Raw genomic sequence first — 14,198 nt, 5'->3', positions numbered from 1 at the left:
TAATAATAATAATAATAATAATAATAATAATAATAATAATAATAATAATATGTTTAGCCTGGAAAAGACTGAATGGTGACATAATAGCCAACTTTAAATATCAGAAGGGGTGTCGGGTAGAAGATGGAGCCAGCTTGTTTTCTGCTGTTCCAAAAACCAGAACATGAACCAACACATTCTAATTACAAGAAAAGAGATTCCACCCAAATGTTAGAAAGAATATTTTAGAGTAGGAGCTGTTTGACAGCGGAATACACTGCCTTTGAGAGTGGTGGACTTTCCTTCTTGGAGGTCTTGACACAGAGGTTGGGTATCTTTCAGGAGTACTTTAGTTGTGTATTCCTATATGGCAGGTGGTTGGACTAGATGCCCCTTGTGGTCCCTTCGAACTCAAAGATTCTATGGTACTATGATCCCAACATCTGAAAAATCACACAATACTTACTTCTGAACTATACACAATGTTAGGGCCTGAACAGACAAACCAAAATAAAGCTGCTTCAGGTCACTTTGGAGGTATGCTGTTTAAATAATGCATGCATCCTATGAGGCCAGAAGCCACACCAAAGGACTGGAGCACAGCTTTGGCACGGTTTCTGGCCTCTTAAGATATGTGTGTCATTTAAACAGCATACTTCCAAAGTGACCTGAAGCAGCTTTATTTTGGCCTGTCTGTTCAGGCCCTTAGTTCCTGCTAGAGTAATTCACTGATATCAGTGGAGCACACATTAGAATTGACTAACAATTCCCATTCATTTCAGTGGGTTTATTCTAGTTAGAATTAACAGTGGATATAGTCCTCAAAGGCTCTCACATTGACTTGCTTGATACCTACACATTTTTGTGCAACGCGGAAGAACTGAGATACATCTCTGACTACATGACCAAATTTTTCATAAATCCTGACATAAGGGCGGACCCAGGAAGGCAACTGGGCTCTTGCATCTGTGTTCATGAACCTGTCAGAAATTGAGAAAAGATCATTATTTAAGAATTCAATTAGAGTATATGCAGGAAGGTTTTTTTTGGGGGGGGGGGGGGGAGGATTTCAAGAATTGGAGTTGTTTGTGTATGTTTTATTTTCTGTCTTGGTTGTCTTGGTTATTGTGTGCTTTAAGCTTCTGTGTTCGATTTTTGAATATAAAAAAATATTCAGAATAGAAATTAGAAACACATGTCAACTTTGTGAAAAATAATACTTCCAGGAGATTATGCAGAAAGAGGTAACACAATTCTTTCCAGATGTTCAGATGTTTACAACTAAAAGTCCCATAAACTCAAGACAGCATGGCCAATGATCAAGGATTATGGAAAGGACAAGTTACTGTAGTTCTTTGAGGGGTCATCCGGAAACTCACATAAATGGGTTTTCCTGCACCTGTGCAGTGCCTCTTTTGGAGCATTCCAAAGCATTCTGGAGAGTTTTGGCAGTAGTCCTGCCCACCTCTGGCAGCCCTGTGTAAGGAACTCCCACTAAACCCACCAGTTCTGTAGTACGCGGATGCAGCCATCCATGTGAACTAGCAAGAAACAATGAGAGGTGGACAGGTGGAGTTGTGTGAGTTCACAAGTGATCACTACAAGAACTACAGTTAGATTTGCAACTTGTCCTTCTTCTTCATGGTCTCTCTGACTCACACAAATGGGAGACTAGCAAGCTACAAAAAGTAGGAAGCGGGACTGTTGGTGCATTCAAATGTGGTAGCCAAGGTATTGTTGGTTATGAACAGCCTGTGGATGAAATTGACAGTGTTGCTTACTCAATAATACCAACAAAAAGAAGCCAAATCAGTGTCTGAACCAATAAGGAGGACGTGACCTGGAACGGTACCAACATCAGTGTCAACTAGAGATGAAATTGCTGGAAGCCATTTCCCTCAAATTGAGACTCAGTCCAGAAAAGGAGAAACTGTAACTCTAATGACATAAGACTCCTGTACCTTTCCCTCCAAAACATGGTTGTCTGATCTTCTGTCCTGCATAGATATGGTCTCCATCACCACAGTACAATTTCAGAGAACCCTGCAGAGATACCACAGCCTCACAAAAAACTATCTCTGAGTCAAATCCCTGAAGGGAAGTAGATGGCTCAGCTATAGCCATAGTTTCAGCGGAATGCAAAGAAGAGGGTCACAGCAAAGAGTGTTCCTCCAATCTTTTCTTCTTCTTATGGTTGTGCTAGGTCAGTCTGCATTTCAACCTCAAGAGTCTTAACAGGGGTTGATGGACAATCAGAGGTCTCCCATACCGTCTGACTTTCTTAGTGGGTGTACAGATAGTCCCCACCAACATACTTGTATCCTTTCATTTGGAGGAACTGACATTCGTTGGAACTGAAGCCATCTTCTCCATACTTGACTTCTTCTCCATACTCGACTTTAACTTCTTTGAAGCTGAGGATTTAAAATTGCTAATGATGCTCAGGATCTTGTGGTTTCAAGGCCTGCTTGTACAAAAGTTTTAAGATGGCACTTTCTGCTGTCTGCCCTGCAGTGTAAACTCTGCAGAGTACACACACGAGGCAACAATATGGGACAGTGAAGGCATCTCAAATACCCACAATTGATGTACATCTTAAAAGAAGCCAGCAGTACTGAGAAAGCCTTGAGGGCTAGCATGGCTAGAAAGCCCATGCCAATTATTGAACCTCAGAAGACATATTCCAGTTTGAATACACAAACGCTATTCCTCATGAGGCAGTTGCAGTGGCAGATTAAAAGGAAGTGGCAGGTTTTGATGGGAGCCCCTTATATACGGCTGTCAGAGATAGGCGGGACTAGTGCCCAAACTTTTGAATGTTTTAGAACACATTAGAGGCTTTGTGCAGGGATGCAGGATAACCGATTTGTGTGAGTCAAAGAGACCACAAAGAAAAGTTATAGCTCAAAACATCTGGAAGACACTACATCATCTACCCATCATAGACAACCTCATCCTTAAGATGAAAACATGAGTAATACTGGTGCAAAATGGAGTATGTGAAAAAGGATTCTGTTCTAAGTCTCTCCCCACAAGGCAGTTCTGTTTAAACAGGGAGAGGCACTCTGCTGAAATACAGCACTAAGGCTCTCCAAGCAGAAAATGCTTAGCAGTTAACTAAACTACAAATCCCACGATTCCACAGGATGGAGCCATACACTTTCAACTGGTATCAAACTGCAATAATAGCAGTTAAGTGCATATACAGATTGACACTGGTCTTTGTGGTACTCCAGAAGCAGTCACTATAACGGCAGTTAGCTCATCCAACACCTACAGCAGAAGCATGCCTTTTAAAAACTGAAAGCCAGTTGGGGCTTCTAAAATATTTATTCACAAGTATCCAAACTCCTAGCACAAGAAGACACACATGCTATTCCTGATGTTTAGCCTGACTGAATCTGATCCATTTTCACAGTACTAGAACACTGATTCTACTCCATCTGAAAGGCCAGATACTTAGTCTGGGAATGCTGAGTAGTTTAACTTAGGAGTAGGAGTTTTCCAATTTAATCAATGAGGGCAGGTACTTGTGAGGAGATGAAAGAGGATTCAGTCATTTTCATGTCTTATTTTTCACTTCTCATCTCCCAAACTTTTTAACAAGAGCTCTTTCCCTACCCAACCACCAACACTTCTTCCCTCAGCCGTGTGGAAGAAGTGTCTTCATCATGGTAGAGAAAACAAAATCACTGTTCCAAGGAGCTGTGAAACAAAGAGGTAGCAGTGGTGGTGCAGGATTTGAGTAGGAGAGACAGTTGCCTTAGAATTCTCTCAGATGAAAAAAAGAGGGTCACCTGTGGTCACAAAGGAAGATGGCACCATAGTCTTGCCGATGCCGAATGACTCTTCCAATGGCCTGGTTTACTGCACGAGAAGCCTGCTGCTTGTACCAGGTGTTTCCAGACAAATACTAAAGGGCAGAAAGATTTTTTTAAAAAATTAATGCAATGTGTTCTTTCCTTCACTGTTGGTACTTTTTCTTCTTTTAACTATTAAAACCAAAAAATAACACTAAGAAGGCGATGTCTTGAATACAGACCTGAAAAGAATGCTCACCTAACCATCCTTCTGTTCTCCTTCTTCTCTACTGCACTTTTTGTCTAACCAGTGATGAGAAAAGATCAGAAGTTGACCAAAAGGCCAAAATAAGACAGAGCCATGCTGAAGAGGAAGTATCATTAACCAGGGAAAATTTTAGAAGGTGGAGATTTATTAAGCTCTTTGGAATCTTAAGGAAAAGCAAATTAAGCATTTCCTGGACATTTTGACCCTACCATTTGGTCCTTCCTTTTAATAACAATGATCTGAAACGTAAGGAAAAGACTCAATGTGAACTATTTTCCCTTGTGCTTGCTTGACAATTTTCCATTATGGTGTAATGACTGCTGTTTAAGGATTAGCTGAAGTCTGTTTAGTATACTCCTGACATTTGCTGTCTGCTGGGTAGATTTTCCAAAACTGCTGATAAGGTGTATGCTTGCTTCAGTGCTAGATTGCACAGCCATAATTCTGGGCATCTGGACCAGTTGTCATTAAATAAACTGTCTAGCCAATTTTGTAGTTCTAGTCTAGTATCTAGTTCTAATCTGCCTTCATTTCACTAATGCCTCCATTCTTGAATCCAAACAAGAAAAAGAGCTTCCCCAATACCAGAAAGCTCAGCATAGTTCTAGACTAGATGTATCTTTTTGCACCCTTAAAACTAGTAGTAGTAGTCAAGACAACTTACCTCTGTAAAATGGCACTGCACTCTAGGTCATGAGGGCGTAAGAAAGAAACACTGTACAACCTCAAGTGTTTCCCCCGATTTTAACCAAGGCTCAGACCATAAACTCCATAGGTAAAAAGGGAACAGGTGCATGCAAAATCAGTACAGACAATTCTGCAGATTTTCAAGCCTTCAAGTAGTACTACTAGAAACCCCAGAAAAAAGCTACTATGCAAGAAGAATGACAGATATCCACATTTTCATTTTCCCCCCCTTACCTGTCCTCCACCACTTCTGGCCTTCATCTCATCCAGGAACTGCATCTTTAAAATGATCCTGGGGTCCATGCGAGGTGGAAAAGGAAGGCCTGTGATGATAACACCTCGCCCATTCCTATCAGCAAAATCCAAACCTTCACTAGCCTGAAGAAAGTTTTAAAGATATAGTCATATTAGTTTGTTTCAGCATAAAAAGGAGGAGGAGGAAAAAACAAGAGAGCTTGCAGTATCTTTACAATATGTTGTTTGTCACGAACATATACTGCTGGTAGGGAACAACTGCTGCAAGTTTCAAGGTAACGTCTCTTCTTATTTATTCAAATTTATTTATTAAGGTATTTATTAACACCCCATCCAATATCAGGTAATCTCAAGGTATCTTACAATACCATTAAAACAGGTTAAACAGGTTAAAAAGAACAAGAAATAAGCCAACAATACACTAAACGATATACTGAGTTCAAATAGATTTAAAATTTTTAAAGTTTTTAAAAGTATAAATAATAGTCTTGGGTTGAATTTATAATGCTCAAAAGCTTTGGTGAACAGCTAAGTTTTAACTTGGTGTCTAAATGACAAGAGTGTTGGCAACAATTGGGCCTCCATACTTGGGGTGCCACAGCACTCCACACTTGGTTACCATGGCTGAGAAGACCCTCTCCACATCCCAACACGATAAACGGACCTCAATAATAGGACATGGAGGACGCCCCTCACAGCATATCTTAATGCTAAAGCAGGGATATATAAGGAGAGGCACAGTCCCAAGCCATTTAGGGCTTTAAATGTAATCATAAGCACCCTGAATTCAGACTGGAAACATGTCAGCAGCCAGTGCAATTTTTTCAGAATAAGCCTTACATGCTGTTTATATGCTATTCCAATCATCAGTTGAGCTGCTGCATTTTGCACCAGCTACAGCTTTTGAGTCTTTGTCAAAGGCAGTCCCATGTAGAACACATTACAGCAATCTAGTTGGGAGGTCATCAGTGTATGGACTTTTGTGGCTAGGTTATCCTTGTCCAGGAAAAATTGTAGATGATGCATCAGTCGAGATTAGCACCAAACATTCTGAGCCAGAGGCCACTTGGGCCTCCAGTCACAAGGATGGATCTAGGAACACTCCCAAGCTACATACCTTTTCATTCAGGGAAAGTACAACCCCATCAAAAACAGGCTGTTTGCCCAATATCTATACCTGAGAACCACCAATCCACACAGCCTCCATCTTATTGGGATTACACATCAGTTTACTGGCCCTCATCCAGCCCATTACAGCATCTAAACACCTGCACAATCCCAGCTGGCTCTGATAACAAGCAGAAATAGAGCTGAGTACCTCAGCTTTTGTACAGTATTCAGACACATACCTTCCCCCGGCACACAGCCAGGAAAACAGCACCGTTAGATTTGGGACAGATAATTTTCTCATAATAGGCATCTATGACCTAGGAGAAAAACTGCATCAATAAAATAGGACTAGACATGCATTTTTTATTCTCATACACGTAGAAGCTATAATTCCAGATCCCTATTTACAATGTTTTGTTGATGAAGCATTAGATAAATGAATCAGATATGCCTTATTCAGGAAACCCTAGATTACAAGAAATCACTCATGGTAAGCACCAAATTACATCAGCAGTTGTACACTGATAAACAAAACCATATTCAGGGATAGCTGTGTTGGCCATACACCAAGATAAGCAAAATTGACAAGAGAACAATACTTTTATTGGGTAAAAAAATTCTTTAAAATGACACACAATTATCCCCACAATAATTTCTGACAAAGAAACAAAGAAAATACCCATTGAAATTGTTTTACAAGGGAAATACATTAAAGAGTAATAACTGCTTTTCAAAATGTGCACTAAAAGGTAAAAATGGCCTGATGACAGAAATTAAGAATTTTGAATCTGTTCTTTTAAAAAAAAACAATGAATTCTAAAATATAGAACACATTGTAGCTATTTTTATACAGGATAATTTCACCAGAAATCATTAATACATAAATCATTAATACATATTTAAATGGTGAAGAAATCCAGTATCTAAATAACAAGAGAGATCTTAGCAGGAACAACATGAATGAAGGAAGGGCACTTATCTCTAAGTACCCCTGGTTTTTTTGAAAGAATATTTACAAGGGTTGCAGTAGTGCTTGTAGTGCACTAGATAACACACATGACTAGGTCAGGTCAGGGCTCATGCTTCAACACAACCTTTAACAGAAGTCACATCATGCTGGGCAGAACAAAGCCCAGAACAAGAGGAGAGGCAAAGGACAGAGAAAGGGAGTGATGGCACAACATGAAGCTTAGGCAGAGTCCAATGTCCTGTCTGACACCAAACCTGTAAACTCCTACATGGATAACCAAATCCATGGATGCTCAAGTCCCATTAAATACAATGGTGTAACAAAATGATTTCCATTTTATGTAAGCAAAACCAAAGTTTACATTTTGGAATATGAGTGTGTGTGTGTGTCTGTATTCAAGGCATGGATGGTTGAATCCATGGAGAAGGAATCTGTGGATACAGAGGGCCAATCTGAATTCAGTGTCTGAAATGATGTGCTCCAAGATGTTTAGCAATGTTATAGAGAATGCTGCTGCATAACAGTCAAATCACACACCTTTATTTATTTATTTTATTTATGTATTGAATTCATACACCATCTGTCTCCCAGGATGGGAACCATGTTGGCTTGCACTAATTTAAAGCAAGATTTAGTTAAAATCTTATTTCACAAATGACAGAAACACATTAAACAACATCATGAAAAAAGCCATCGTTATCAACCATTTAAAAAAATTGTAACATAATTTTTAAAAAAAGGATTGAAAAGGTACCCAACTTCACACACACTAGTGCTACATAAAGGTCTCCCTGAATAAAAAGGTCTCCATATGTGGAGGTGGAAAGAGAGCAGGGAGAAGGCCAAACAGACCTCCTGTGGGAGGGAGTTCCACATCCAGGGAAAAGCCACTAAATGCCTGTAAGTACGGTGAGACCAAAGGGAAAGCTCTCCCTTGCACATTTGAACACTCCGAGGTGGCTTATATAGGGAGATGTTGTCTTTCAGATAGTCTGGACATAAGTTGGGCAGGTGCATCCTATATCATAGAATCATAGAATAATAGAGTTGGAAGAGACCACAAGGGCCATCCAGTCCAACCCCCTGCCATGCAGGAAATCCAAATCCATATGAATGATCTGACTTTATAACAGATCCTAGACATTATACATCCTATCTTTGTAAACCAGCGAAGGGTCATGGTAACTTATGCTTTTCTGTTTTTACACAGCTTCCCACTAAGAAACATTCCACGTTGGCCCAGCAGCATTCAATAATGGAGCAAATTTTTCCTGGCTGCCCAGCAGCCAAGCCACTCATAGATCCAAGAACCCAAGAGGGAGTTCAGCAGCCATGCAGATGGAATTAAATGGTACTGACAGCATCTGGTGGTCAAAACATCAGCACCAGTTTTGTTTGGCCAAAGCTAATCCCAGACTCTGGAAATGAAGAGGCTGGCTCTCTCACTGTTTTCTTTCCCACTAAATAATTTCACTTGATGATCAACCTAATCTGCTAAGGAAACGAGTTTTAAATATATAAGTGCTGTATTTTTGTGGTATGTTTTTAATTGCTTTATTTTTAATGCCATCATTCATTTAATGTTTGAATTCTACTTATAGTACTTTAATGTAAGCCATACTGAGTCCCATTGTTGGGAGAAAGGTGGGATATAAATTAAATAAATAAATGGCATTTTTAATTTTTAAGATACCCAGGAGATGGAAATAAAGACTTTAGCGTTGTCCAGACCTGAGAAGCATTATGTCTGTGCCTAAGGTTGACAGAATGAAAACTGGAGACAGCTCCTTACTTTCAATGGCCGTGTGGAAGAGGGAATTTCAGCAGGTATCGCTTATCACCTGGTTGTCTGACAAGCAACATCTGCTGAAACTTGTACACAACCATTAAATAGAAGCTATCTCCAGTTTTCAACCTGACAACTTTTTCTCTGCCACTGTAGGATTAATGATCTTAGCAAGGAAATAGGAAATTAAATCTCTTCACAGCACTACCTGTTCTCAGAATACTGAGAGGAAAAACCTTTCCCATCACCAACCAATGGACTTAAATCTTAACTATATTTTCTTTTGTTGAACAATTAATATTTAAAGCCCAATTCCAGGAAACATCTTCCAGATTATGTGGGGATTTTTGAGTAGCCTGTCCTTGTGGAACACATTGTCAGGGCAAATAACATTATAAAAGTGGAGCAAAGCTCTTTTAATTAATGGTTGACACACTGTCCCCCTTTCTCTCTTCTTCCCCTCTACTACTCTTGGCCTTTTCCCTTTTAGAAAAAGGATGTTTCTGTTCTTATTTGTAATTTATTTCAGAAAATCAAAATGCTTAAAAATGAAACACAAATAATTTTGATAAAGCAATTAGATCTTTAACCAACTCCACCTTGAGTATTCAGAATATATTTTTCAATATTCCAAATAAGATCTTTTTTAAAATACAGAAAAGCAATGCTGAGGCAATACTAGTATAATCCTAGCAAACTGAAGTTACTGTAAAGAGAATGAGTGTACAGTGTTTCACAAATGTGTAAACTCTTACAAACCTCTGTGAATGTTCCTTTGTTTCGTGGTTCCACAAAAACTGGCTTCACTGCTTCTATTTTCCCCACAAAATCATGGTCCTAAAAAAAACACCCAGAAAATACATGAGTGGAGAATTCTTACAGGACAAGGAGTCTGTATTTTCCCCAACCAATACCTCTTCTTTGCCACCAACAAGAAAGTTGTGTTCCACCTGACAGTAAAAAAAAAACTGCCTCTTGGGAGTTGTGACACTTCATCTGTGATGTTTTATGGTTGGTCATTGACCACAGATTAGTAAGCAAATACAGTTGTCCCTCCATATTCGCTAGGGTTAGGGGAACAAACACCCCTATGAATATGGAAAAACCGCAAATAACAAAAACACTGTTTTTACCTGAGAGGACACCTCTCTAGGACTGTCTAGGTCCTCTAGTGCAACTCTGTGGTCAACATCCAACATACACTGACCATAGAATGGCACTGGAATAGCTACAAATGGTCTTTCAGTGCATCTTTTAGTTAAAGTTGACCACAGAGTTGCACTGGAGGACCTAGACAGTCCTAGAGAGAACACATTAATGAAATCCATGAATAATCAAATCCGCAAATATCAAAGCCACAAATCTGGAGGGATGACTGTACTTATGTGCCACTGAAGAATAAATTTAACATCTGTTCATCATTAGTCTGTGTTTTGAAGCCAAATGTGGTCTATTAACTCATTTTCCCCAATGAAAGAAATTTAAAACTGTTACTAAGCAATTGTTTTTATTCAATATAGCCAAACTGACCACAGCTCAGACCCAAAATTGGCAAACTGAAATGGTGAGTTGAGAGGAGCCCTGGTGGCGCAGTGGTTAAATGCCTGTACTGCAGCTACTCACTCACATACCATAAGGTTGCGAGTTCTAGACCAGCAAAAGGGCTCAAGCTTGACTCAGGTTTGCATCCTTCTGAAGAGGTCGCTAAAATGGGTACCCAGATCGTTGGGGGCAAATTAGCTTACAGCTGTAAACCGCTTAGACACTGCTTAGGGGGTATGAAATGGTATATAAATGAAGCTGTTTGTTTTGTTTTTGAGAGATTTGAGCTCCATGTACAAGATATTACATATTTGCCTACCATGTCATTTTCCTCCACTATTCACACAGGACCAATTTATAAATTACTAGTATGACATCAGTGATTCCATTTGGGAAGAGCCAAAGCTAGATGACCGATCTTTGTGAGCAAAAACCACTTTGTGTTTGCTCCACAATGTTTTCTCAGAGGTACAGTAGGTCCTGTGTATATATGGAGATCCATTCCATGTATGGCAAAAAATGTGGAACCTCAAGTCCCGTTCGTTTCAGTGGCCGCACATGCCATTGTAACATCCAGGGCTTGCCATCTGCATAAGCTTAAAGCCGCGGATGGCAAGCGCGCATATGGGACGTGAGCGTTGTAGTAGGTCAGAGTATATGGCTTTAGATCACAATAAAATACTGCCTAGGGTAACAGGAATTGGGCCCTAGTCATAACAATCCACATTTAAATCATGTTATCATTTACTTCTCCTTGGCGGCATTGCAGTGGCTGCAGCAAATATGGACTGTGCTATGAACTGGAAACTCTTACAATTTTATCATTTCCCAAATTACGCACAAATCAACTGAACCTCAAGAGTAGCAACTCAGGTATACCAAGATAAATGAAGAATACTTACTGCTTTGACATCCTGTAATAAGACAGAAAAATAAAGATTTAAGTGCTAAATAAACTTTATGTAATCTGAAATCTGGAAACCTACTCTCCAATATTCCAGACTTTTGTCCATGACAGAATATGAAGGGAAGAACACAAGCAGTCCATGAGGTATGATTCGAACAAGATTTCCTGCAGTAAAACACATACACATATACCAAGATGGAATTCAGTTTATAAGTAGGAGACACACAGGTTAGTCTGTCAAGCTCTATTTTGCTAAGGTTCTTATTTTTTCAATAGTATTTCATTCCATCCTTGTTCCAGACTATGCATGAACATTCATATTATTTTTTGCCAGCGTTTTTTAAAAGTACATGGACTTTTAAATACTTTTTTCAGTTGTACACATTTTCGTTCATACTTTTTCAAATCTTCTTTTTTCCCCTACAAATTAAACTGAAAACTTGAAAAAGTATGGATTTTCAAATCTAACTACTATCTAACTAGGTTGTTTAGGAGGTACAAATTTGTAAGTTCTCACTTAACTACAAATCAAATTAATTTCTCACCCACCCCTAATGCTTGCTGATTATAGAGTTTTCTCCAGTCTTCATGCACTCTTTGTCATCTCTTCTAAAATATGTCTGATAGCAGCCTATGCTTCTGCAAACAATCATGTCCACCTCTGAAACGTCTTATCTTTTTCTCTTGTTTATGATTGCTGGAAATTTGTTCATCATGCTTGCAGCATGCTCAGAATCTCTCCCATCCTTATAAGCTTCTTCTCTCTCTGATACAACCAGACTATTATACAAAGTCAGAATAGTGGCCCAAAGCCTTTTTTTAACTGCTGATTGGCAACTGCTCTCCAGAAGTGGAGACAAGTACATATTTCCTAGCTGCCCTATATTTAAGAAATCAGTTAGATCTTAATACTAAATTTGCAACAGTCTTGTTGTTTGATGTCACACAATGGTGAGCCATAATCTTCTTAATTTCTCTTATAGCTTTATCCTGAGTCCTTGCCAGTTCAATTGCTTTAGCTCCTGTCTGCCTAAGTTCCTGCAGACCAGTGGTTCCTAAACTTTTATCCAGGTATTGTGAGCATCATCTCCCAGAAGCCCTAGTCAGCTTGGTCAATAGTTGGAAATTCTGGGAAGTGAATTCCAAAACATCTGGAGAATAAAAGTTTGGGAACCACTGCTGTAGACTTTTTCAATGAATTACAGAAAGACAACTTTCTGTCTTACCTATTGTTTTCCCAAGAGAAGAGAGACATTCTGGTGAAAATCTGCAAATGAAAACCAAACCAAAATAATAATAAAAATAAAAATCAATACCCTTCTTGGGAAGTATTTACAATTGCCTAGTGACCTGCATTACCATCACTAATGGAACTAAATTCATCATACTTTACTGTTAGTCATAATTATCATAATTACTGACACCCCCCCCCCCCCGTTTTTCCAATCTCCTCGCCAAGACTGATTCACTGAATAGATAGGTCCTTGCAACTTCTCAGAACATACTTCCCCATCTTTATCAGAAGGCTTGTTTGAAAGCTAAAAAAGCATTATAAACCAGGGTCATTTCACTAACTAAACAAGGCAAGGGGAAATGAACGTAATGCCTGCCATATCTCTTAAGAAGAACCATCTTAATTGTCTTCTACAGAATGGCTACTTGATCTTTCACTTCAGAGACACAATATTATTATATGAAAAATTGCAAAAGCTAACTTTATTACAAGTTCATCTACTGTTTAATCTTTTTGCTTGTGTTTCTCTCATTGGGCTCCATGACTCCATTACATTCTGCACTCCATACTTGGAAAAGTCTATTTCTCTTCTGTCAAGCCCTCCACCTAAATAATTGTTTATAGAAGATCCTCTTCAAGGAACATTTTAGCTTGAGTTCCTCTACCATCTTCTCCAGAATCCACTCCAACTCTGATATTCAGATTTTTGCTCTAATTACAATCTTGTCTACCTAGTACATAGTACAGTGGGACCTAAATATCCACAGACCTGCCATCTGTGGATTTCAGCAACCACAAACGGCAAGCCTGCATTGTCCCCAATGGCAGTGTATGCATGTGGCTGCACTGCCATTAGTGACAGTCCTCATTGTCCCCAGTGGTGATGTGCACATGTGACCACATCACCATTAGGGACAACAGGAATTCATTAGGGACAATACAACTTCAGCTGAAGTCCTGTTGTTCCTAGTGGTGGTGGGGTCACATGCACATGTCGCCATTGGGGACAATGGGACTTGAGCATCCAAAGAATTTGCTACCCATGGGGGGGAGTCCAGAATGGATCCCCTACAGATACCGAGATCCCACTGTACGGATAAGATTTTTTAAAATCAGAAATAAATCCATCTTTTTTATATTCCATAAAACAAACAGGCTTGAATCAACTACAGGCAAAATGCTACATGCAAAGCCATTAATGTGCAGTTATCATTTACTACTAGTTCCTAATGTGTTCTCAAGCATGACTTGCACTTGGAGAACACTCCTCTATCAGCAGTATGTTAGCAGGGGATGAAATGGCGTGCCGGTTTAAATTCACTTCCATTGAGGAAGATACTGAAATAATCTGGGAGTGACTCTTTAAATTATGATTGCAAGTCATTCCATTTTTTTATTCTGTTCAGCGCTTCACATATTAACATTGAGCAGCAATGATTAACATTGTGACTTTTCAAAAGAAGCATTCCTAGATTATTACATTAGGAAAATCAACTCATTCAAGATCTGATGCTAGAAGAGAGAGCTAAGGATACAGTAGATGACCAAAATGATGAACAAATGGGCCCTATAACACATCAAGCCTGAATTCTTTCTGGAAGCCAAGATGACGAAACTGAGGCTGTCATGCTTTGGATACATCATGAGAAGACATGACTTC

The 14,198-nt window shown here is 39.3% G+C and overlaps 1 protein-coding gene across 9 annotated transcripts in view; it reads right to left on the bottom strand.

The window, feature by feature from the left end:
- Window positions 1–14,198, bottom strand: part of RTEL1 (regulator of telomere elongation helicase 1) — a 98,656-nt gene that overhangs the window by 39,858 nt on the left and 44,600 nt on the right. For all 9 annotated transcript variants that reach the window (XR_006103537.1, XR_006103536.1, XM_042463578.1 and 6 more), the window contains exons 19-25: window positions 12,531–12,573; window positions 11,384–11,469; window positions 9,615–9,692; window positions 6,339–6,416; window positions 4,969–5,112; window positions 3,777–3,892; window positions 836–959 (exon numbers count right to left, since the gene is read on the bottom strand). Coding sequence is in view for 7 of the 9 variants with exons in the window: in XM_042463578.1 (XP_042319512.1) it covers window positions 836–959; window positions 3,777–3,892; window positions 4,969–5,112; window positions 6,339–6,416; window positions 9,615–9,692; window positions 11,384–11,469; window positions 12,531–12,573 (669 nt within the window). In the remaining 2 variants the exon portion in view is untranslated. The remainder of the gene's footprint in view (window positions 1–835; window positions 960–3,776; window positions 3,893–4,968; window positions 5,113–6,338; window positions 6,417–9,614; window positions 9,693–11,383; window positions 11,470–12,530; window positions 12,574–14,198) is intronic.

Source organism: Sceloporus undulatus, chromosome 4 (assembly GCF_019175285.1).
Source record: "Sceloporus undulatus isolate JIND9_A2432 ecotype Alabama chromosome 4, SceUnd_v1.1, whole genome shotgun sequence".
In the NCBI taxonomy this organism is placed as follows: domain Eukaryota; kingdom Metazoa; phylum Chordata; class Lepidosauria; order Squamata; family Phrynosomatidae; genus Sceloporus; species Sceloporus undulatus.
This window is presented reverse-complemented; position numbering and strand designations above follow the sequence as displayed.